Below are 23,194 nucleotides of genomic sequence, written 5' to 3'. Positions count from 1 at the left end.
AACCAATTACCAATACCACATCTGTGGCAATGTTTTGTGGGCAAATTAGTTGCTGCATTTTTCTGTTTTCTCTAACTGACAATGGATGCCACATCACTCAGCTAACCCCAGTGAAATCGAATGTATGGTCACTGGTGTTTGAGGGAGTTCACTAGTGCCAAGCAGCTGACAAGGTCCTTGTTCACACGCAAAGTACCTTGGGGGAACCCCAAAATTGGGAGAAGCTCAATAGAAATGAAAGCCCTTCCTTTAACCCTTCTATCAGATAACTGTGCTTCTCTCAATTCTCCTTACCAGAATTAAAACCAGGGCTTTGCTAATTCTAGCTATCCCTGGTTTTACTTCTTCACAAATGAACACACGTTCAAACCAAGCACTAAAACAAAACGTCTCATTACGTGGAGTCAACAGAATTCACAACTTTAATGGACCAGCTTCAGCCATCAATCATTTTGTTTTTTTTATATAAAGCCACGTTGTCTATCCACTCAAAATTCCTAGAGGACTTTGCAGAGCTCCTGGCAGTATATTTTGAGTAACTGAAAGCAAAACCTTCTCCTCAACTACTGGGTGTAAGCAGATCCCCATCAGTACTCGCCTGATAACATAGTTGATTAGTTCTTTTGCTCTTTACAATATCAAACAGATTTTAGAGATGAAAGCTGAACCACTTTGAGACGCAACACAAATCCAGCTCCTTCAAGAGCTGAGCTTTTACTTTCAGGAGTTAAAATGTAGTCTGAAAGCCAAGCACAGATTTCATGGAGAGACAGTATAGACAAACACATAAAAATCAATAACCTGACCCACACTGTCTGCCTGATCTGAGCATAAGAATTTGTAAACCAAGAAAAATATAAAATAAAACTGCTCTGTTCCAATGACTACACCCTAAAATAACACTGCTGGCTCCTGTAACCACCTATTTATTTTAATTAGGCTACAATAAATTAATTTAATGCACATTGTTTAAAAACACAATTCAGTCATCACATCATTTTATGAATGTGTAATATTTACGCCAAGGAAGCAACCTGTACCTATTAGAATACAGGGGGATAAAGTTCCAGATTCTTGGTCAACAGCAGTACTGAAGATGTTCTTTTCATTCTTTTCAGGTCAAAATTTGAGCAAATTTTGGGGGCAAAGGTGGAAACAGAAATGTTAAGTGTTTGTAACTAAACACCCAGAAGCTTATAAACATTACAAGTTCAATGATGGGATGTTGTGGAGAACATTGAAGCTCCAACTCAGAATCTCAGTCCTTCAGATGATTACTCCCACGCTCAGCTCCCCTGGTGGACAGATCCAGCTATACCACACACACCGGCAGGAAAAGGGGAACACACACATTGATAGCACCTCAATGTTCGATTAGGGTTGACCCTTTGGATTCTACTTTGGTTTACAATCAAGGGGTAGGCTCTCCAGCAGGCACTTCAGCTGCTCCTCTCCCAGCTTGATCTTGTCCTCCAGCTCCCTCTGCTCAATGGTGAGGGCCGACTTCATTTTCACAAAATGTTCATAGTCCTGGAGGAGCTCGTCCGTCAGGTAGCTGGACAGGATGTCGAAGACCAGCCGCTCCCGCCTGTCCAGGTTCTCTTTCAGCTCCTTGGCGTCCTCGTGCTGCCTTGTGAGGAGCTTCTGCTTTTGAGTGAGGGTCCGCTGAGAAAAATAAGCGCAAGGTAAGTCTCCTCCGTCTGAACATGTTGCACAAGCTCACCTGTGCCAACCTCACCATCTAGAGTCAGACAGAGATACGTCACAGAAACAAACCCTTTGCCTCATCGAAACCCATCCATCTACACTAACACCATATACATTCTACCTTTATTATCTACCCCGCAGTCCCATCATCTCCCCAACACATTTTACCACGCAGCTACACACTAGGGGCAATTTACAGTGGTCAATTAACCTATCAACCCGCACACCTTTGGGACATGGGAGGACACCAGGGCATCAGGAGGAAACCCATGTGGTTACAGGGAGAACGTGCAAACTCCACACAGGCAGCACCGGGGTTCAGGATTGAACCGGCATCACTGGCACTGCTAGCTGCCAACTGTGCTGCCCATCTGCTTATGTACGTTCTGATCGCCACACAGGCCAGTTGGCCCATCAGATCTATGCCAGCTCCCAACAGAGCAATGCCATCAGTCCTATTTCCCTTTGTCTTATTCCCCTAAAGCCTAGTCTCTCTCTCACACACCTATCAACTCCCCTTTTAGTTATTTTGTCATTTACCTACACCACAGATAATTTACAGTGACTAAATAACCCATCAACATATTATGAGGGAGGAAACCAGAGCAGCCGGGGAAAATCCTGCGCAGTCACAAGGAGAAAGTGCAAACTCCACACAGACGGCACTGGAGGTCAGTATTGAACCTGGGTCCCTCCAGCTGTGAGGCAGCAGTACTGCCTGCTGTGTCGTCAAGCACACAAGCTGAAGGAACTATGCCGACTGAAGTTAATGAGAAAAGTAGTAAATACATCTTTGTATCCTTGGTCCAAACAAGACATCCCCTGCCCTTTGTTAAGGTGAGGGTTTGAGGGGCCAATGCTCAGTTTACATCACCACACACCAAAGCCACCAGAGTCCCACTGATTTAGATCTCCCTCACCCAAGGTACTTAAAGCTAAATTTGAGTAATATCTGATAAAGCAATAGGATGCAATGCGAGTAGGCCCTTGATTATTAGTCAACGCCTGGGTCATCAGCCCAGGATCACAACCACTGCGTCAAAGTACGTGGCATTTACAGGATATGCAGAGCAGGAAGAACACGAAGCCACGTACCCTCTCCTCTGGAGAGGCGCTCTCCTCCAAGGTGTTGAGGGCGTTCTCCACCCTGGCCAGCCGACCGGAAAGCGACAACAGCAGGTTGACCACCTTGTCCAGATCGCCGATGAACATTCTGAACTTGTCAAACTCGTTGGGCTTGCACACTTTCTTCACCACGGCCTCCACCTCGTCGCCCAGCAGGTTGTTGGCCTGGATGTCGTCCTGCAGGCTCTCCCTTGCCTCTCGCAGCACCTGCAGCTTCTTGCTTATACTGTCAATCAGCTCTTGCTGCAGGAACCAAACAGGACCAACCAAAGTTGTTAGAGATCCTGGGGTTTTCAGAACACCACATTACAGACCCCAAATAAAACTGCCTGTGGTTACAAGGGGAAAAGGCAGTCTGGAAATAGTTTGACATTTGATATCAATGCATCAAACCCAGTTTTATCAGATGGTTTAATGCGTTTCAGATCAGACTTGTGTCCCACACCAGACCAATACATTAACCAATAGCCACCAATGATTCACTGGGAATCCAGATGTTATGAATTGGAAGTTCTGACCCGTAAATAAGCAGTAAGTAATGGACACCAAAGTTGGTGACCTCAATGGGCACCAAAGTTTGCGACCTCAAAGTTTGTGAAGCTCAACTTTCTTATGTAGTTGTGAAAGGGAGATGACATTGAAATTAGTGTACGTGGCTAAAACACTGTAGCCTTGGCCACAGCTGTGACTGGTCAGTGACCACCTTTGGATCACACCAGGCTACTGAGTATGACTGACAACATACTTCTTTACCACATAGGAGGAGGACATTTCAGCCCACTTAATCCGGCTCACAGGCATTCCCATTCCCCAGTAGTTATCTCTGTAACCTAGTCTCCACGCACCTCCATGAATTCCACCACATTTAACATTTTACAACAGCTTCAAAGGTAAATCACGTCTTGGATGAATTGTTTGGTGAAATCCCAGAGAGGGATGATGAGGGAAATGTGGTTGATGCGGCATACAGCGAGTTGTGAAAGGCATTTGATGAAGTGCCACATAGAGAGTCTTGCCATCAAGATTGAATGTTGTGGAATAAAGGGGACTGTTGCAACACAGATAGAAAATTGGTTGCAATAATGGGAAATATCAGTAGTAATAGATTTTCTGTTTAATTGGGGCGGCACGGTAGCGTAGCAGTTAGCGTGACGCTATTACAGCGCCAGCGATCAGGGTTCAATTCCCATTGCTGTCTGTAAGGAGTTTGTACATTCTCCCTTGTCTGCGTGGGTTTCCTCCGGGTGCTCCGGTTTCCTCCCACATTCTAAAGACGTACGGGTAGGTTAATATGGGGTTTAAAATGGGTGGCGCGGACTTGTTGGGCCGGAAGGGCCTGTTACCACGCTGTAAATAAAATTTAAATTTAGAAGAGAAACAGACAATGGATTTCCCCAGGGATCGATACTAGGATCACTGTACTTTTCAATATATTTATAATTTGGACTTGGATGTATAGGGCAGCATTTGTAAATTTGCAAATGACACAAAGTCATGTGAACTGTGAGGAGGAAAGTAATATTTAGGGAGATATAGGCTGGCTGGTGGATTGGGTGGATAGGGGGCAGATGAAATTTAATGCTGAGATATGTCACATTCCTGTAGGAAGACTAAGAAGAGGCAATAAAAACCAGAGGGTGCAATTCTAAAAGGGTACAAGAACTCAGGGCGCATATGTGCACAGTTGGTTGAAAGCAACAGGATGCCGGTTAAAAAAGTGGTTAAGAAAGCAGAGAGGATCCTGGGCAGGATAGAGGCACAGAGTACAAGGGCTAAGGTGTCATCAAGAACTTCTATAATACACTGATTTGGCTACAACTGGAGGATTGTGTCCAGTTCTGGGCCATAGCTCAGGAATGTAGCTTCAGAGAGATACAACACCTGCACTAGTAATGACTTTGTTCTAACACCACTCCTTTTAAACAGCTGTTTCTCCACACATCAGTCTGCGCCATGATAGATGAACATTACAATCCATGTAAAAGGGGATTAACAGCTACAATTATTCTGGTTAGTCACACTGACCCACTATATCTAAAGCAGTTTAGAAGCTGCAGTCCATGCAAAACAGAGGTCAAAGAGTCATAGAGAGATACAACACAAAAACAGGCCCTTCGGCCCAGCAAGTCCACACCATCAATTACCCACAGAGAGTTATGGACTCTGTCTTTAGCTCTTGTTGTCTTGGTGAAGCAGCCAGCATAATCAAAGACCCCACCCACCCGGGACATTCTTTCTTCTCTTCTCTTCCATCGGGTAGAAGATTCAGGAGCCTGGGGCCACGTACCACCAGACTTAAGGACAGCTTCTACCCCACTGTGATAGGACTATTGAACGGTTCCTTTATACAATGAGATGGACTATGACCTCACGATCTACCTTGTTGTGACCCTGTGCCTTATTGCACTGCACTCTCTCTAGCTGTGAGACTTTACTCTGTACTGTTACTGTTTTTACCTGTACTACATCAATGCACTCTGTACTAACTCAATGTAACTGCACTGTGTAATGAATTGACCTGTACAATCAGTATGCAAGACAAGTTTTTCACTGTACCTCGGTACAAGTGACAATAATAAACCAATACCAATTTGCACTAATTCTACACAGATCCCATTTTTTAGTCACCCCACATTCTCATTAACTCCACCCCCCCCCCCCCCCCCCCGCCAGATTCTACCTCTAATCTACACACTAGAGGCAATTCAAGGCAGCCAATTACCTGCAAACCTACCTGCCCGCATCTTTGGGATGTGAGAGGGAACCAGAGAACTCAGGGGAAACCCACACAGTCACAAGGGAGAACGTGCAAGCTCCACACGGATAGCACCGGAGGTCAGGATTGAACCCAGGTTGCCAGCGCTGTGAGGCAGCAGCTCTGCTAGCTGCGCCACAGGAACAAGTCCCTCACCAGCTTAATTTCTCAGGTTACCTGGAGTCAGCTGGATGAATTACCTTCTTTTCCGTCAGGTCATTATTCAGCTCATCTTCAGAGTCCTCCTCTCCCTCCATCTGCTGCTGCATGTCCTTCAGTTTATTCAGCAACTCAGCCTTTGGGGCAGAAGTGCTGTAGTACGTTGAGCTTGTGGTCAGGGACACTCCAATCGGCGCGGTCTCCTCTTCCCTGGTGAAACATGCAGCAGGATTAGCACTTGGACACCACAAGACAAACCAGCTTAGAACATAAAACAGTACAGCACAGGGACAGGCCCTTCGGCCCACGATGTCTGCACCGAACACGATGCCGAATTAGACCAAATCTCTTTGGGATATGAACCTGCACATGGTCCGTATCCCCCCATTCCCTGCATACTCATGTGATTATCTAACAGCATCTTAAATGCCACTATTGTATCTGCTTTCACCACACCCTGCACCTCCCCCCCCCCCCCCCCCCCCCCCAAAACAGCCCATTCCGGACACCTACCACTCTCTGTGTAAAAAAAAACACCTGCCCCACACATCCCCTTTAAACTTTCCCCCTCTCACCTTAAATGCATGTCCTCTAGAATTTGACATATCTACCCTGGGAAAAAGATTCCGATATTCTACCCTATCTATGCCTCTCATAATTTTATGAACTTCTTTCAGGTCTCCCTTCAGCTTCCAACACTCCAGAGAAAATAACCCAAGTTTGTCCAACCTCTCCTTTTTAGCTCATACCCTTTAATCCAAGCAACATCCTGCTAAATCTCTTCTGTACCCATTCCAAAGCCTCCACATCCTTTCTGTAATGGGACGACCAGAATGGCTTTATATAGCTGCAACATGACTTCCTCACTCTTATACTCAATGGCCAGACCAATGAAGGCAAGCATGCCATACGCCTTCTTTACCACGCTATCTACTCACGTGGCCACTTTCAGGGAGCTATGGACTAGAACCCCAAGATCCCTCTGTATATCAATGATGTTAAGGATCCTGCCATTATCTGCAAACTTTACCCTTACATTTGACCCCACAAAGTGCAACACCTCACGCTTGCTCAGATTAAACTCCTCCTGCAATTTGTCCGCCCATACCTGTAAATGATCTATATCCTGCTGTATCCTTTGACAACTTTCTTCACTGTCCACAACTCTACCAATCTTTGTGTCATCTGCAAACTTACTAACCCACCCATCCACACATTCACCCAAGTCATTTATATATATATATCCCAAACTACAGAGATCCCAGCACTGATCCCTGCTGAACATCACTGGTCACAGACCTCCAGTCAGAATTACACCCTTCCACCACTACCCTCCGCCTTGTACGGGCAAACCAATTCTGAATCCAAACTACCAAGTCACCGTGGATACTATGTATCTCAACCTTCTGGATCAGCCTGCCATGAGGGATCTTGTCAATTGTCTTACTAAAGTCCATGCAGACAATATCCACTCCCTTACCCTCATCAATTGTTTTAATTACCAATTTAGCACTTGGTAATCAATATGTCCTTGGCTCAAAAGCAGCAGTCAATTGAAATAAAATGCAGTCATTGTGTGCTGCTAGGTTTCTCCCCCATCATAACTACCTGAAAGAATCACTATTGGTTAATGGCTGAGGGTTTTGTAAGCCATAGAGAGCCAGCACACATTGTGTAACGGAATGCGCAACTTCAAATCAGCAAATTTAGCTCCAATCATCCTGCTCCCCCTGACCTCCCATTTTAATCAGAGGCTTAAAGCAGAGGAAGAACTTCCCAGCCCCTCCTCCCACTCCAACCCCTGCCCGGGTCAGTACCAGGGGTGGTCCAGGCAAGGATGCTTTTAAAGGGCTATTGCTGCAATCCCTGCATCCTTCACTGACCACTCACTGATGACAAGAGTTCGCCGGTCGCTCAGGCTGCTCAGGGCAGAGAGATCCCACTCCGCAGTAAAGTGGGAACCCCATGCCTCCAGTGAACTGTGGCAGAGGAGGGTGGAGATGGGCCAGTCTGTGTGCCTGGTGTGACCATGTGCTGGTTTGGAGGTGACCACACATTAGATCTCAGTGCCAGTGGAGCCCCTTGACCAACCCAAAAACACTTCACCGGGAGATCTGCCTAAATATTTGGCTCCCACTGGAGCAATTCCATCATTTCCATCTCCCTTCTCCTGATTTTCATTACCCCTACAACTTATTCTCTCTCATGTGCACATAAACCCCTCCTATGATTCTTTTTGCCTTCTACCTAAGGGGCAACTTACACTAGTCAGCTAACTAACCTGCAGGTCATTGAGGTGTGGGAGGAAACCCACTCAAGCCCACAGGGAGAGCGTGCAAACTCCACACAGACAGCACGGCCGGGATTAAACCCGGATCGCTGGAGCAGTGAAGTAGCAGCACTAACTAGATAATCACTCTCTTGTTATCTAACCCCACCGTATAAAGTCATTAGGCCTTGCATCAGGTCGGGCCTCGGCCTTCGCTGCTTGGGCCTCCGGACAGGTCGGGACACGGGGGTCATAACAATCTACCTTGTTATGACCTTGCACCTTATTGTCTACCTGTAATGCACTTCCCTGTAGCTGTGACACTTTACTCCGCATTCTTTTATTGTTTTTACCCCGTACTACCTCATTGCACCGTGTAATGAATTGATCTGTACGAATGGTATGCAAGACAAGTTTTTCACTGTACCTCAGTACAAGTGACAAGAATAAACCAATAGACTAGATTTGAAAAGCACAGAAATAGGCCCTTTGGCCCAACCCGTCCATTCTGACCAAGGTGCCTTCCTGACCCAGTCCCATTTGCCTGCACTTGACCCCATCCCTCTAAACCTTTCCTATCCACGTACCCGTCCAAGTGTCTTTTAAATTTCATAATTGAACCCACCTCTACAAATCTCACCATTTTAGAGCCATTAAGGACAGGCAATAAATAGTAGCCTTGCCAACAATACCCACAGTAAAGGGGAAAGGACTACAAATACTAAACGAATAACTCCAATTATTGCTGGAAACGACACAGGCCACAGGACCAAGTGGGATTAGACCCGCGAGCTTCTCTTCAACACGCACAAACACAATGGGCCAAATGGCCTCTTGTTGTTCTGTGCATATTTCAGTGATCTGAGGAACTCCCGCAGACACCTCCAGCGGTCTTTTCCCCACTGTTCACTGTGAACTGGCGCGCTTACCTTTCCTCAGTGACTTTGGGCGAGTGTGGTCGAGGAAGCAGCTTCCTGCGTTGCTGGGCTTCTTCCAAGAAGGTCTCATCTTTGGGGAATATCCCTTCCATCAGATCCATGGTGGTCTTCATTTTAGAGTTAGGGTTCAAAATGTCAGCCAGGGATCGGTCTTTGACGACGATCTCCCTCACCAGCTCCTCCGACTTGATGTCCTCCACGCTCTTCTCCCTCGTCTTTGGGCAGTCGGACGCGGGAGAGGCTCCCTCACCGGCCCTCAAGTCACCTGCCGCCTCTGTGCTCTGGGTGGCCTTCTGATCCGCGTCAGCCAGCCGCTCCTGCTCCTGCCGGGAATAGGCGGCAAAAAGGGAGTAAGGATGCTCGCGGCTCCCGATGGACTTGGGCTGCTCTTTGTTGGGGATGCCGATGAGGTCCACGTTGTTCAGGAGGTTGTGCCGGTTCTCCTTCTCCGTCTGGCTTTCTGACCGCACGATCTTTATCGGCACCTTCTTCACAGTTGTGTTGTTCTCTGTCACTTTCTCGATCCTATCAAGGAGGAAAAGGTAAGCACCACTCATCACAAGCACAAAGAGGGAGCACAAAGAGTCAGAAACATCGAGCTGGAAAAATACATCCAACTGACTCACTCCACAGCAAACCACACGAACCTTTCTCACCATGCAGATCAACGTACATACTGACTGGCCACTCAAGATAGCTGAGAGTCCTAGTTCCTCGCTGTGATTAGCTGCTAAGTCCTAACCATTAAACATGGATAATCATCGTGGGAAGGGCTGCCTGATAAAATCCTTATATGCTTGGTGGTGAGCAGAAAGAATGGGATAAGTGGAAATGTGCAAGAATTCATGAATGACAGTTGGACAAGCCCACCTTGTTGAGAGCTTACGGGAAGGTCGCTGAATAAAAAGGAAGCCAGTTGCAAGGTGAAAGAACTAAAGGCACTCATTTTCTCATTGTGTGACCTCGCCCACCGCCACCTCGAGAGCTCACCGTCAAACTCTTAGAAAATGTGTCCAGCGTAGATACCCCTCCCACCCCAGTCACCCTCTCTTCTCCCCCTTTCTATCGGGTAGAAGATACAAAAGCTTGAGAACACACACCACCAGGCTCAAGGACAGCTTCTATCCTGCTGTTATAAGACTTTTGAAAGGACCTCTTGTATGTCAGAATCAGAATTAGATTTATTATCACTGACTTATATGATGTGAAATTTGCTGTTCTGCAAAAGCAGTACAGTGCAAAGACATAAAATTACTATAAATTACAAAATAAATAGTACAAAACAAGGAATAATGTTAAAGATGAACTCTTGATCTCTCAATCTACCTTGTCATGGCCCTTGCACTTTGTCTACCTGCACTGCATTTTCTCTATAACTGTAACACTATATTCTGCATTGTGTTGTTGCTTTTCCCTTGTACTGCCTTAATATCCTGATATTTTGAAATGATCTGTATGGATGGCATGCAAAAACGAAGTTTTTCCACTGTATCTTCATACATGTGACAATAATAAACCAATTACCTCAGCATTCAGGCCTCTAAAAATACTGTGAAATTCCACAGACTCCCTACTGTTATTATTGAAGAGCCTGTTGATTACAGGTCCCTCTCTCTCTCTTCCCTCAGTTCAGGTGCGACTCCTGCCTCTGGTCCTCAAGCCCTGCTCCAGAAAGCTGCACATTTCACTGTGGTCAAGGACTACAGCAGTGCCAGAGGATCTGTCCTTCACAGGAACACTGAAGCCTGAGTGGGAGCTCTCTACGTTACCAACACAATGTTTATCCTCAAACAGCATCGCTGGAAAAAGCTGATCTGGCCATCAACTTGATGAACACTGGCGGCAGCTTCCCATGGGAAACCTGCTGCTGTGTTTGGGACTGTACAACAGTGACCACTCTATTACTTCATTGGCTGAGCTTTGGGATGCTCTAAGATCAGAAGCAAACAGCCAGTGCCACTCTAATAGGCCATGTGTTCTTAGTACCTACTCTAACCTGTCCTAATACCCTCTCAGTCCAGATGAAGGGTCTTGACCCGAAACTTTGATTGTCCATTTCCCTTCATAGATGCTGCCTGAACCGCTGAGTTCCTCCAGCATGTTGTGTGTGTGGTTCCAGATTCCAGCATCGGCAGTCTCTTCTGTCTCCATTTCGCTACTCCACTGTGAAGTCTCTTCAAGGTGTGCCCACTTTGAAGAAGCTTTCCTCCTCTCTTCGATGGGAGTTCTGTGAGACCCTCTTGCACTACTTCCCTTCTGTGATCTCTGCTTCTGTCCTGCTCTTCAGGCACGTGTTCACCCAGAGTCACTACCACATGTCCTTCCTGGGTGCTTGTCTCTGCTGCCATCTTTTCCCAAGTGGCCTCCAGCTCCGCTGAGTCCAGATGAAGGGTCTCAACCTGAAACCTCGACTGTTCATTTCCCTCCATAATTGCTGCCTGACCTGCTGAGTTCCTCCAGCATTTTTTGTGTTACCCCTAATACCCTCTCAGGTGGCAACATTTGTCTGGTTATGCAGCCTGGAAGGTGTTCTTTATACAGCACCTGGAGGAAGTGTGCATGGGGAAGGGGGGAGAGACACTAGTTGAGAGTTCCTTTTACTTAAATGGAGTTCAACTGTTTTTAAATAGAAGATTCAGCTGGTCTCTAAAAAACTATGGAAAAACTCAGCAGGTCAGGTAGCATCTGTGGAAAGAGAGACAGTCAATGTTTCGGGAGCACCTGTTTTGTATCCCACAACTACCGTCCCAGTTTGGCTTCTTGTGCAAACCTGGAGCCTTGAGGTGCAAGACCAGGCATCACATCTCCAGCCTCTGAAGGAAGTCAGGAGCATTCAGCCAGGCATGGTACAGCACCAGAGGCCATTCAACCTGTGCATTCCATGGAAGACTGAACCAATTTGTCTCACTGCCCTTCTCAGGCCACTGTCCAAAGCCCTTTGCCCTTTACTTCAAAGTGCTTCCACCACCTTTTTAGGAAGTATGTTCCAGATCATGACAACTCAGCATCATCCCACACTTTACCCCCTTCAACCTTTATGCTTTCCCCCCTCGAGCCAGTGGACTCAGAGTCATGGAGTCAGATAGCTCAGAAACAGGCCTTTCAGCCCACTGAGTCCATGCTGGCCATCCAGCAGCTACTTACACCAATCCCATTTCATTCTCCCCACATTCCCATCAACTCCCTCCAAATTCTACCACTCACCTACACACTGGGGGCACTTATAGTAGCCAATTAACCTACCAACCTGCATGTCCTTGGGAAACTGGAGCACCCGGAAGAAACCCACTTGGTCATAGGGAGAACATGCAATTTCCATGCACACAGCACCAGAGGTCAGGATTGAAGCTGGCTTGCTGGAGCTGGGAGGTAGCAGCACTACCCGCTGCATGCCTGTGCCATCTCTTTATTTACTCTGCATAAACTGTTTCTATTTCCAAATACCTCTATCAAGTCTCGTCATGATCCTCTAAACACCAACTTGTGGTATAAAGGAGCAAAATTTCCCAAGGTGTTTCACAAGATCATTAACAAACTAAAAGGGGCAGAGAATCACAGAGCATCTTTAATGGCCTCCAGGATGGAACTCCAGAATTTGTCAAGGTTTCTTGGACAGCACCTCCTGACCCGTGTGCTCTGGAGAAAGGGCAGTAGGTGTACAGGAAAGCCACCCGGCTACCCCTCCTCACATCGCACACTCAGCCCTTCCCAAACTGGAAACAAATCACCACAGCTTCATCGCCGAGTCAAAGTCTAGAACACACTGTGTTGCAATTGTGTAAGACGTTGGTGAGGCCGCACCGGGAGAATTATGTACAGTTTTGGTTACCCTGTTATAGGAAAGGTATCATTAAGCTGGAAAGAGTACAGAGGAGATTTATGAGAATGTTGCCAGAATTCGAGGGCCTGAGTTCCAGGCAGAGTTTGGGCAGTCACTAGAGTGTAGGAGACTGAGGGGTGACCTTATAGAGGTGTATGAAACCTTGAGGGGCATAGATAGGGTGAAGGCACACAGTCTTTGTCCCTGGGTTGGGGAATCAAAAACTAGAGGGCACAGGTTTAAGGTGAGAGGGAAGAGACTTTAAAGGGACCTGAGGGGCAACTTCTTCACACAGAGGGTGGTGCGTACGTGGAACGAGCTGCAGAGGAAGTGGTTGAGGCAGGTGTAATAACATTTAAAAGACACTTGGACAGGTACATATATATAGGAAAAGTTCAGAGGGATACAGGCCAAACACAGGCAAATGGGACTAGCTTAGATGGGCAACTTGGTCAAGTTGGGCTGAAGAGTCTTTTTCTGTCCTGCATTACTCTATGACCCTCACCACAAGATCACGAGGGTGGCTGCCACCAGCCCCTGAAGGGGGAGCAGGAGGGGATGTCAGTACTGACCCTGTCAGTGGTGCCTGTGAACCTCCCCCACCCCCCCCGGACATAAACTTTAACCAATAAAGGTTAATAAACACTCACCTGGCCAGGCCGTCATCCTCCAGGGTTAGCGGTGGCTTATCAGTTAGTCTCTGTGGTGCAAACTGTGGGGAGGGAGACCGAGAAGCGTCCGTCACTGGCTTCGGGAGGCAGTGAAACGCTGAGCTTTCTGCACTGTCCACGTCACCTTGTGTGTTCCCCGAGAGGGCAGCCCCGTCCCCAGGGTACCCGCCCAGCCGGGCTTCCTGTGGGTCACTCCCTGCGCTGGCTTCAGAGCCTGGCATCAGACCGGTGCCACTGGTCGGTGCTTGGATGGCGCCCTCCGCTGGATTCTCCAGCTCCACGACCGTGGCCCAGGGTTGGCTCAGCTCCCAATCTTGGGGGCAGGGATCCGGGACGTCCCCCTCAGCTCTCCGTCCCGCTTGGAGCTCGGCCTCCTCGGGATAATGGCGCCCGCTCAGCATGCTGACTGGACGGCCATGCCTTTCCCGTGGCAGCTGCTCATGGGCTTGAGCATTCCTCTCCGGCCAGGTCTGTTCCAACTCCGTCTCCGTCTGGAACTGCCGCCCCTCGGAGTTATTCTCCGAGCTCCCAGAACCCAGGTGTCTGCTAGTTGAGAAACAAATTGTTAAAATTAATTAAAATCTTCACTCAAAGATTCAACAATTGAATCTCGGGAGTGCAAAAGGAGGCCATTCGGCCCATCGTGTCCATATCAGCTCTTAGGAAAAGCCAGCCAAATGCCCCACTGTTGCATGCTTATCACAGATGGAGTTCGTGTGCATAGAACATAGAACAGTACAGCACAGGAACAGGCCCTTCAGCCCACAATGTCTGTGCTGAACATGATGCCAAAGTAAATTAAGTCTCTTCTGCCTGCACATGATCCATATCCCTCCAATCCCTGAATATTCATGTGTTTGTCTAAAAGCCCCTTAATCACCACTATTGTGTCTACTTCCATCATTACCCCTGGCAGGCCGTTCCAGACACCTACCACTCTTTGTGCAAAAAAATTGCTCCACACATTTCCCTTGAACTTTCTCCCTCTCACCTTTAATGCATGTCCTCTAGTATTTGACATTTCTACCCTGGGGAAAAGACACTATCAACGCCTCTCATAAATTTACATACTTCTATCAGGTTGCCTCTCAGCCTCCGACGCTCCAGAGAAAACAACCCAACCTAGTCCAATCTCTCCTTATAGCTCAACCCTCCAATCCAGGCAGCATTCTGGTAAACTTCTTCTGTACCCTTTCCAAAGCTTCCACATCCTTCCTGCAATGGGGTGACCAGAATTGCACACCAATGAGATTGAGGGTGAAGATCAGGTCTTGAACGGTGGGAATAGTAGAATGCATCAAAGGGTTTAGCACCACCCCTATTGATTATACGTGGCTAATGAAAGTTCGGATCACAGTGTTAATCACTATGAGCACCACTGTATCTCCAGAACAATTACATTCAAATAAAGCAATAACCCTTCTTCAACTTAATCATGAAAAAGGTGTTGAAGTGATCTTTGTAAGGGTTTCACTGCTCACAATCTGGTTTCATCTATATCGCAGAAACCAAACAGGATAAGATGATGCAGAACACCTCCAAATCCGTCCGTGTGGGTAACCCTTAGCTTCTTGTTGCCTGTAATTTTAATTCTCCACCCGACTCTCACTCCAACCTCCCTATCTTAGTCCTACAGTGTTCCACGAAGCTCACTGTAAGCTCGAGGATGCCATCATATCTGGCAACCAGGCACACTACAGCCCTCGGGGCTCAGCGCTGATTCAACAATGTCAGATAACCAGCCTTTCCAGTTTGTGTCAGAACTGGTGCCAGAGCATGGAATACTGGGAATGCTCCACAGATCAGAGGGCATCTGTGGAGAGCGGGGCATGGTTGGCATTTTGGATAGAGGGACTTGCGTGGTGGGTCACACACCCTGTCTGAGATCTTGGAACACAGATCAGTGGCACTAACACCGCCTGGATTTGGAAACACTGAGGTGAGCTTGCAATGCGAAGTCCAGCTTGTGTCCCAGGGACAGCTCTATGCCCAGTGGCTGGTTCATTGCTCAAGCACATCTCATGAGGGAAAGGAAGTATGAAGGCAAATTTCTATAGCATCCCACACAACCTCTATAAAGCATTTTACAGCCAGTAACCGCATACTAAGTGTAGTCACCAAGATAAGAAAAATGGCAGCAAATGCACGCACAGGAAGCTGCCACAAACAGCAATAACCAGATAATCTACTTCAGTAATTGAAAGACAAGGGTCATTGACACGAAACGTGAACACTGTTTCTCTCTCCACAAATGCTGCCTGGCCTGCTGGGTATTTTCAGCACCTTCTGTTTATATTTAGTACACTGTAGAAGCAGAGTCTTTGAATGTTTATAAGGCAGAGGTAGGTCAACACTTGATTAGCTAGGGGAGGGGGTGAAAGGTTACCAGAGATAGGTGGGAATGCGGAATTGAAGTTCCAGTCAGATCAGCCCCACCATCTTGTTGAATGGCAGAGCAGGCCACTAATCTGTATGTTTGTATTTCAGTCGGGCTCATTAGATATTGGATCTCCAAGGGATAATTCTCCCCCTCCCCTCTAAAATGATGCACTGAGACTCCCACGAACAAAAGTGTGCAAGAAATCATGGGAGCTGGCCACTCAGCCCCTCCAGCCTGCTCCTATGTTTAATGAGATCATGTCTGACCTGACCTTGACCTCAACTCCACTGTTCCTGTAATCCTTGACTCTGCTATCGATTAAGATCGTCTCGGCCTTGAATATATTCAATGATTCAGGCCACACAGCTCCCTGGGGTAGAGAACTGAAGTCACAGCCCTTCGCAAATTTCTCGTCATCACTTTCTTCCACGAGTAACCCCTTATTCCGATGCCCCCCAACCTGGAGAACCACTCACCCAGCATTCACCTGCCATGCCCAATGAAATCTAGAGAGTACAGTCCCATGGTCATACAGGAACTCCACCACCCCAGGAGTTAATTCAGTGAATCTCTGCTCACTAACCCCACGTATGTCCTCCCTTTCAAAAGACCAAAATGGCACATCCTACTCTCACCAAGACCTTGTCCAGTTGCACAAGAACACAAGGAAATAGGAGCAGGAGAAGGCCACCAAGCTACTCCAACCTGCACAACTATTCAGTATGATCATGGCTGATCTATGCTGGCCTCAGATCCTCTTCTGTGCCAGTCCCCCATAGCCCTCAATTCCTCGATCTTTAAAATAATTATCTACGTCCCCCTTACATATATCTAATGATCTGGTTTTCATCGCCCTCAGGGACCTCCCACCTACCTCAGAGAATTCCAGAGATCCACTACACTCTCAGAAGAGAAATTTCTCTGCACCTCAGTTTAAAATGACTGGCCCCTTATTTTGTATCCATGTCCCCTAGTTCATGATTCTCCCACTAGCGGAAACAAGATGCAGCTAAATGCCTCCACTCTTGTGCTCAGTTTTACAAATACCTGGGCCGTCTGTCACTTGGCATGGTCTCTGCTGCCTTCTGCTAGCCATTAACTGACACAAACAAAGGGTGAAGTACAACGGCAAGTCTTTGTATTTGACTCTCCTCGTCTATTTAAAACTTGCTCAGTTTGCCAGGGCCCAGACCATATCAGTTTCTAAATCACAGCTGCACTGTTCACACCCACCTATGTTCAAAAGGACTCTGTACAGTTACCCAGACCCCTGATCTTTTGAAAGTAGGAGAGTAATCAATCTTTTTCCGAAAACTTGCCACACTGGGCTCAGTTCATAACGCCAGTGTTCAGGCACTGAACTGAATGGTGCTCGCTCTCCTTCGCTAACCACACACACACATGCGTTCTGGTAAGTCGCTGAGAAAAATCGGACTTGACTGAAAGGCAATTAGTTTGCTGAGTGCACCAGAGAGAATCTGCTTTAATGATGTTGACTGAAGGACAAGGTCGGCTGGGAGGTTCCTTGAACAGTGGCACAAATCCTTTCACAGGCACACAGGACACCGCACTCAAAACACAGCCCCTCCTACAGTGCAGCACTTCCTCAGGGCCTCCCTGAAGCACCAGCCTGGATTACATGCTCCCCGCTGCATCCTAAGAACATCAAACTCAAGCCAACCAACTCTCTCACGGTTGATGGGAGGGCTGTTGGGGGAAAGGGGTGGGTGGGTGATGGGGGCGGCGCTGATAACATAGCAGAGAATGATTGCCTTCATCAGTGAGTAGCTCAGACTTGCAATCCCCCATTCTGCTCTGACTGGTAGCCTGTGTGCTGACAACAAACAGAAGCTGTAAAATTGCTCCATCCACTGTGTCTAAAGAGGTTGCACTGCGTGCAGTTGGGAAAGTTTTAATGTTGTATTCCTGTTTACTTTTCCATGCAACACAGAACACTTTTACTATCTTCTCCACTTGACGCTGGGGTGGAGTGGAGGGCTCAATAATCAGTACTTTCTTTTTGCCTGGTCCAAACAAGGTTTGGGTATGGTGTCAGTTAAAGCAGTCAGAGCACTGAGGAACTCCTGTACACAGAGCACAAAAGGTGACAGCATTTCAGTCAAGTGTCACAAAGCGCATGCAAATGGGGTAAAAGGGGACGAACCCAGCATTCTGACTGACACAGGGCTGCATTCAATCTCATGCAACATGCTGAGCACATCTTACAATTCAGAAGGAGCAGAGAGAGAAAGGATACTTCCAAGAACCAGTCACACCCAACGGGAAGGACCTGTAAAGTGTGAAATAACCAGAAAAAGTGAGGTTCATTTACGAAGCTGTCAGATTTCCAAGCTTCTCAACAATCCTGTGCCTCTTCAGAGGAAATGCAACAACAAGCACAACCGACTAAACCTGGTCAGATAAATGCAAAGAGAAGAATTTTGTATTTACATAGCAGCTTTCAGAACCTCAGCAAGTCCTATAATGGTTTACAGCCACTCCTGTAGGAAAAGCAGTTGGTAATTCAGATATAGCCAATGGACAATGTAACCATCCTTTGATGTTAACCAACTCCTTGAAACTGAGGAATAAATGTTGACCAGGGCACCTGGAGGAACCACTCTGCTCTTCAAACAATGCCATGAGATTTGTACATCCAGCTGAAGGAATGGACTGGGCCCCTGGTTTAATTGAACAGCTACTTCCCTACAACCATCAGGTTATTGGAAATGACCTGCAGAACCCTCACCCTACCTCAACAATGGAACACGACGGACCACCTCCTGCACGACCATGAACTTGTCTCTGATTGTCTTTTTTTTGCACTAAGGTCTTGTTTTTGCAGAGTTTTTTCCTCTCTCTCTTCACTGTCTTGTAATAATTTATGTACAATTTATATTCTGAGTGTTGTCTGTAGCTACGTGCCTGTGATGCTGCTGCAAGCAAGTTTTTCACTGTACCTGTACCTCACCGTATTTGTGCGCAGGACAATAAACTTGACTTAATACTTCATCCAAAAGCTGGCGTTTGCGACAGTGCAGCACTCCCTCAGCACAGCACTGAGGAGCCAGCCTAGATAATGTGCTGAAGTCTCTGGAGGAAGGCTTAAATATACAGCCTCAAGGTTGGGTGTGCTATCAGGGCTGAGGCTGACACCAAACAGAACCTAATCAGTCATAGACTCCTAACCTACAAGACAGAAGGTGGTCAATCAGCCAGTGGAGATCTTCCCGATCTACCTGCCAGCACTAGGTCACTGTGCGATTCTTCACGTTCATAGATGCTGTTTGATGTGATGAGGGTTTCTGCCTCTACCACCCTTCATAGACTAGTATAGCCCACGATGTTGTGCCAAACTAATTAAGCTAATGACACCTAATCCTTTCTGCCTGCACATGGTCTATACCTCTTCATTCTCTGCATATCCATGTGCCTTTCGAAGAACCTCAAACTTCTCTATTGTATCTGCCTCCACCATTACCCCTGGCAGGCGCATTCCAGGCACCCACCACTCTCTGTATAAGAAAACTTGTCCCCTATATCTCCTTTGAACTTACCCCCTCTCACCTTAAATGCACGGCCTCTAGTATTAGACGTTTTTACCCTTGGAGAAAGATACTGGCTGCCTACCCTATCTATGTCTCTCATAATCTTATAAACTTCTATCAGGTCTCCCAGCAGCCTCCGCTGCTCCAGAGAAAACAACCCAAGCTTGTCCAACCTCTCCTTATAGCACATGCCCTCTAATCCAGGCAGCATCCTGGTAAACCACTTCTGCATCCTATAACTTCCACATCCTTCCTATAATGGGGCAACCAGAATTGAATGCAATACTCCAGGTATGGCCTAATCAGAGTTTTATAAAGCTGCAACATAACTTCCTGACTCTTGAACTCAATGCCTTGACTAATAAAGGCTGGCATGCCATATGCTTCCTTTACCACCTTCCAAGCAATGTTCCAGAGCACCACCACCCTTGCAGTGAAGAAACTGTTTCCTCTTCTCTCTAATCCTGCAACCAATTACAACAATTATTATTCCCCCTCACTTCTGACCCCATGCTTTGAGGAATAGGCCCTTTATGCACCTCAGGCAAGTCCTCCCTCAGCCTTCTCTGCCCCAAAGGAAACATCCTAACATATCCAATCTTTCCTCACAGCTACAATTTTCCAGTCCCAGCAACATCCTCATAAATCTCTTCTGGACTTTCTTCAGTGCACTCACGTCTTCCCTGTAGCAGAAAATGAGCTACTGGAGGAACCCAGCAGGTCAGGCAGCATCTGTAGTGGGAAATGAACAGTAGACGTTTGGGTGGAGCCCCCTCGGAACCAGTGAGAGAGGGTGAGGGTGTCAAACTATAAGGTGGTGACGAGAACTGTGCACAGTACTCAAGCTGTGGCTTCAATGGAAATATACAGTTCTAGCATAACCACTCTGTTCATACACCTGGGCTTTGGAATGAGGGAAAAGATGATTCTTAACTACCTTTTGACATGTCCTTGAAGATCTATAGACGTACACACCAGAGTTAATAATCCCACCTTTGTTCCTCAATATCCTCCCATTTATTCTACATTCCTTTGCCTTGGTGCACCTCCACAAATATTAGTTTACACATCTCTGGATTAAACTCCACTTTTCTGTCCAGCTGACCAGACCAGCAACATTTTCCTCATGTGCCATCAGAGACTGAGAGGAGAAAGCCTCACAACTATTGAATACTCTGACTCCAAAGAACAGCCCAACAACACTGAGGGGAGGAGAGATCCCCCAGTTTTTCCTAAGGTCCTCACAGTAACAAAGCCTGATAACTCTAGGTCAGGGGAAAAGGAAATCAGTCCAGTGTCCCCACCATTCCACACCAACAATCTTTTGTATGACAGGCATAGTAGTGTAGTGGTTAGCATAACGCTTTACAGTGCCAACGACCCGGGTTCGATTCCAGCCGCTGCCTGCAAGGAGTTTGTACGTTCTCCCCATGTCTGTGTGGGTTTCCTCCGGGTGCTCTGGTTTCCTCCCACATTCCAAAGACGTACTGGTTAGGAAGTTGTGGGCATGTTACATTGGTGCTGGAAGCGTGGTGACATTTGCAGGCTGCCCCCAGAACACTCTACGCAAAAGATGCATTTCATGTGTGTTTCGATGTACATGCGACTAATAAGAGATCTTACTCTTATGTCAACTATGCCTGATCTGGAAGATGGCCAGAGAGAAGGAAGGCAGACAGACAAGCATTGTGGGAGATTGTCAACTTTCCTTTCATGTCAAACAAACATACAAGTTTTAGAGACACAAAATGTACAGATGACATTTGCCTCACATGCACCATGCAAAAGATCTTCCTCTATATTTTTCAATTATATTTTTTTTAATTGAATTGAGATGAAGAGAAAGGGATGCATATATTTCTTTAAGGCTGCAAGACATCCAAAGCTTTTATAGAGACATGCATCACGGAAGCAGGTCCTTCAACCCACCAAGCCCATGTTGACCATCAAGCACCCATCTACACTAATCCCATTTTATTCTCCCTAGATTCCCATCGACTCCCCCTCAGATTCTACTGCTAACCTACATATCAGGGGCAATTTACAGTCACCAATTAACCTACCAACCCACATCTGCGGGATGTGGGGGAAACCAGAGCACCTAGAGGAAACCCACGCAGTCACAGGGAGAATGTGCAAAGTCCATACAGACAGCAACCAAGGTTGGGATTGAACTCGAGTGACTGGAGCCGTGAGGCAACAGCTCGACTAGCTGTGCCAATCCTGACAAACCCAAAACAGTAAAGTGCGGTCACGGCTCTGGGGAGCAGAGCTAACTCCCACAGCAGTCATGAAGTAATGAGTCTCTGATGTTCGTTGAGGAGCAAATGCTGGGCACCGCCCACAACCCTTCGAAGAGTGCCACATCTTTTACCTTCTGCTTACAGCATAGCCAGGGTCTCAGTATCCATGCAACACCCACCTCTACTGAGGGAGCTGTGTATCGGAGCAAGCGGCAGGCTCAAGGAAAAGTACGTTATCAACTAAGTCAAAACAGACACGGCATCTGATTGTTGGCAAGCACACAGTGTGCCCAAAGCACCATCCCCTTCTCAGCCCTCACTGCACTATATGTGGCAATTATGGTTATGAGATTGCCCTTGGCAGTCTAGTTTAGGGAGGCTCCTCACAGTAAATAGGATAATGTGGTTCCGAGGCCAGTTTTAGTGGCAGTTTCAATCCCATCAGTATTTCATTTACATTTTACACAGCAGCGGAGAGGCAGAAGGAGATGGACAGATGAAGCATTGATCCCTCGTGTTTTTCTTAGATTCAAATGGACTTCAGCAGAGGTGCTGAGACAACAGTTAGTTACTGAGTGACTCAGTCCCTTCATGCTGGAAGGTGACTGTGGAAACAAGGCTCTGTAACATTATTATTCTCCCATGCACACCTCTGACCTAACAACTTAACATTAACTTTTACATTATCACGTTCACTATGCGGGGAGGCGTTTATGGATTTACAGCAAGCAGGTGTGTACACACACCACACATATTCTGAAACAGTGCAAACGCAGCTGCAGCTTGCAGCACAGTGCAGGCTAGCCGAAGACATACTTGGAAGCAAACCCTCACCTCTCCAGATACTGAAAGGCCTGGACAGAGTGGACATGGAGAGGATGTTTTTTGTTAGTAGGAGAGTCTGGGATTCGAGGGCACAGCTTCAGAATAAAGGGACGTCCCTTTGAAACTGAGATGAGGAGGAATTTCTTCAGCCAGGAGGGTAGTGAATCTGTGCAATTCGTTGCCACAGAGGGCGGTGGAGGCCAAGTCATTGGGTGTACTTAAGGCAGAGATTGATAGGTTCTTGATTGGTAAAGGGGGTTGAGGGTTACAGGGAGAAGGCACGAGAATGTGGTGAAAAACAACATCAGCCATGATTGAATGGCGGAGCAGACTCGATGGGCTGAATGGCCTAATTCTGCTCCTTTATGTTATGATGCAATCTATATCCACTGCCAACATGCATAAGCCCTGCCCTAGGGGGAGGGTTTCACTTCATGAACTGAAGCTGCTCTCTATATTCCCCTGTAAACAGCCAATAATTCTCAGCTATTCGAACACAGAAGCATCACCACAGGGAATAAGCTTAGGGTTTCTGCTTGAGCACACTTCATTCCACCAGTGGGATTAGTGGAAGGATTCTAACCCCTTTCCCCTCCTTAATCCAGAGGCTCGGACACTTAATGCAGCCCTGGTACCTCTGGCCCTACCTACACAACTTGGCACAGTGAGTCACTAAAGGCATACTTTGTTAATAACTTGGGCACACGGTTTCACTCAGGCAACTGCCTAACAAAGACATGGTTAAACACCTGTG

The 23,194-nt window shown here is 47.0% G+C and overlaps 1 protein-coding gene across 7 annotated transcripts in view; it reads right to left on the bottom strand.

The window, feature by feature from the left end:
* Positions 1 to 910: 910 nt before the first annotated feature.
* The window catches only part of LOC127569144 (protein Shroom2-like), a 180,621-nt gene continuing 158,337 nt past the window's right edge, over positions 911 to 23,194 (bottom strand). For 6 of the 7 annotated variants that reach the window (XM_052013527.1, XM_052013523.1, XM_052013521.1 and 3 more), the window contains 5 exons: positions 13,424 to 13,990; positions 8,945 to 9,478; positions 5,788 to 5,956; positions 2,803 to 3,075; positions 911 to 1,665 (listed from right to left, as the gene is read on the bottom strand). In XM_052013527.1, coding sequence (XP_051869487.1) covers positions 1,396 to 1,665; positions 2,803 to 3,075; positions 5,788 to 5,956; positions 8,945 to 9,478; positions 13,424 to 13,990 — 1,813 coding nt within the window. In that variant the 3' untranslated portion in view covers positions 911 to 1,395. The remainder of the gene's footprint in view (positions 1,666 to 2,802; positions 3,076 to 5,787; positions 5,957 to 8,944; positions 9,479 to 13,423; positions 13,991 to 23,194) is intronic. The other variant, XM_052013522.1, reaches the window with a different exon arrangement.

The sequence above is a fragment of the Pristis pectinata genome, chromosome 4, assembly GCF_009764475.1.
Source record: "Pristis pectinata isolate sPriPec2 chromosome 4, sPriPec2.1.pri, whole genome shotgun sequence".
NCBI classification, from domain to species: domain Eukaryota; kingdom Metazoa; phylum Chordata; class Chondrichthyes; order Rhinopristiformes; family Pristidae; genus Pristis; species Pristis pectinata.
This window is presented reverse-complemented; position numbering and strand designations above follow the sequence as displayed.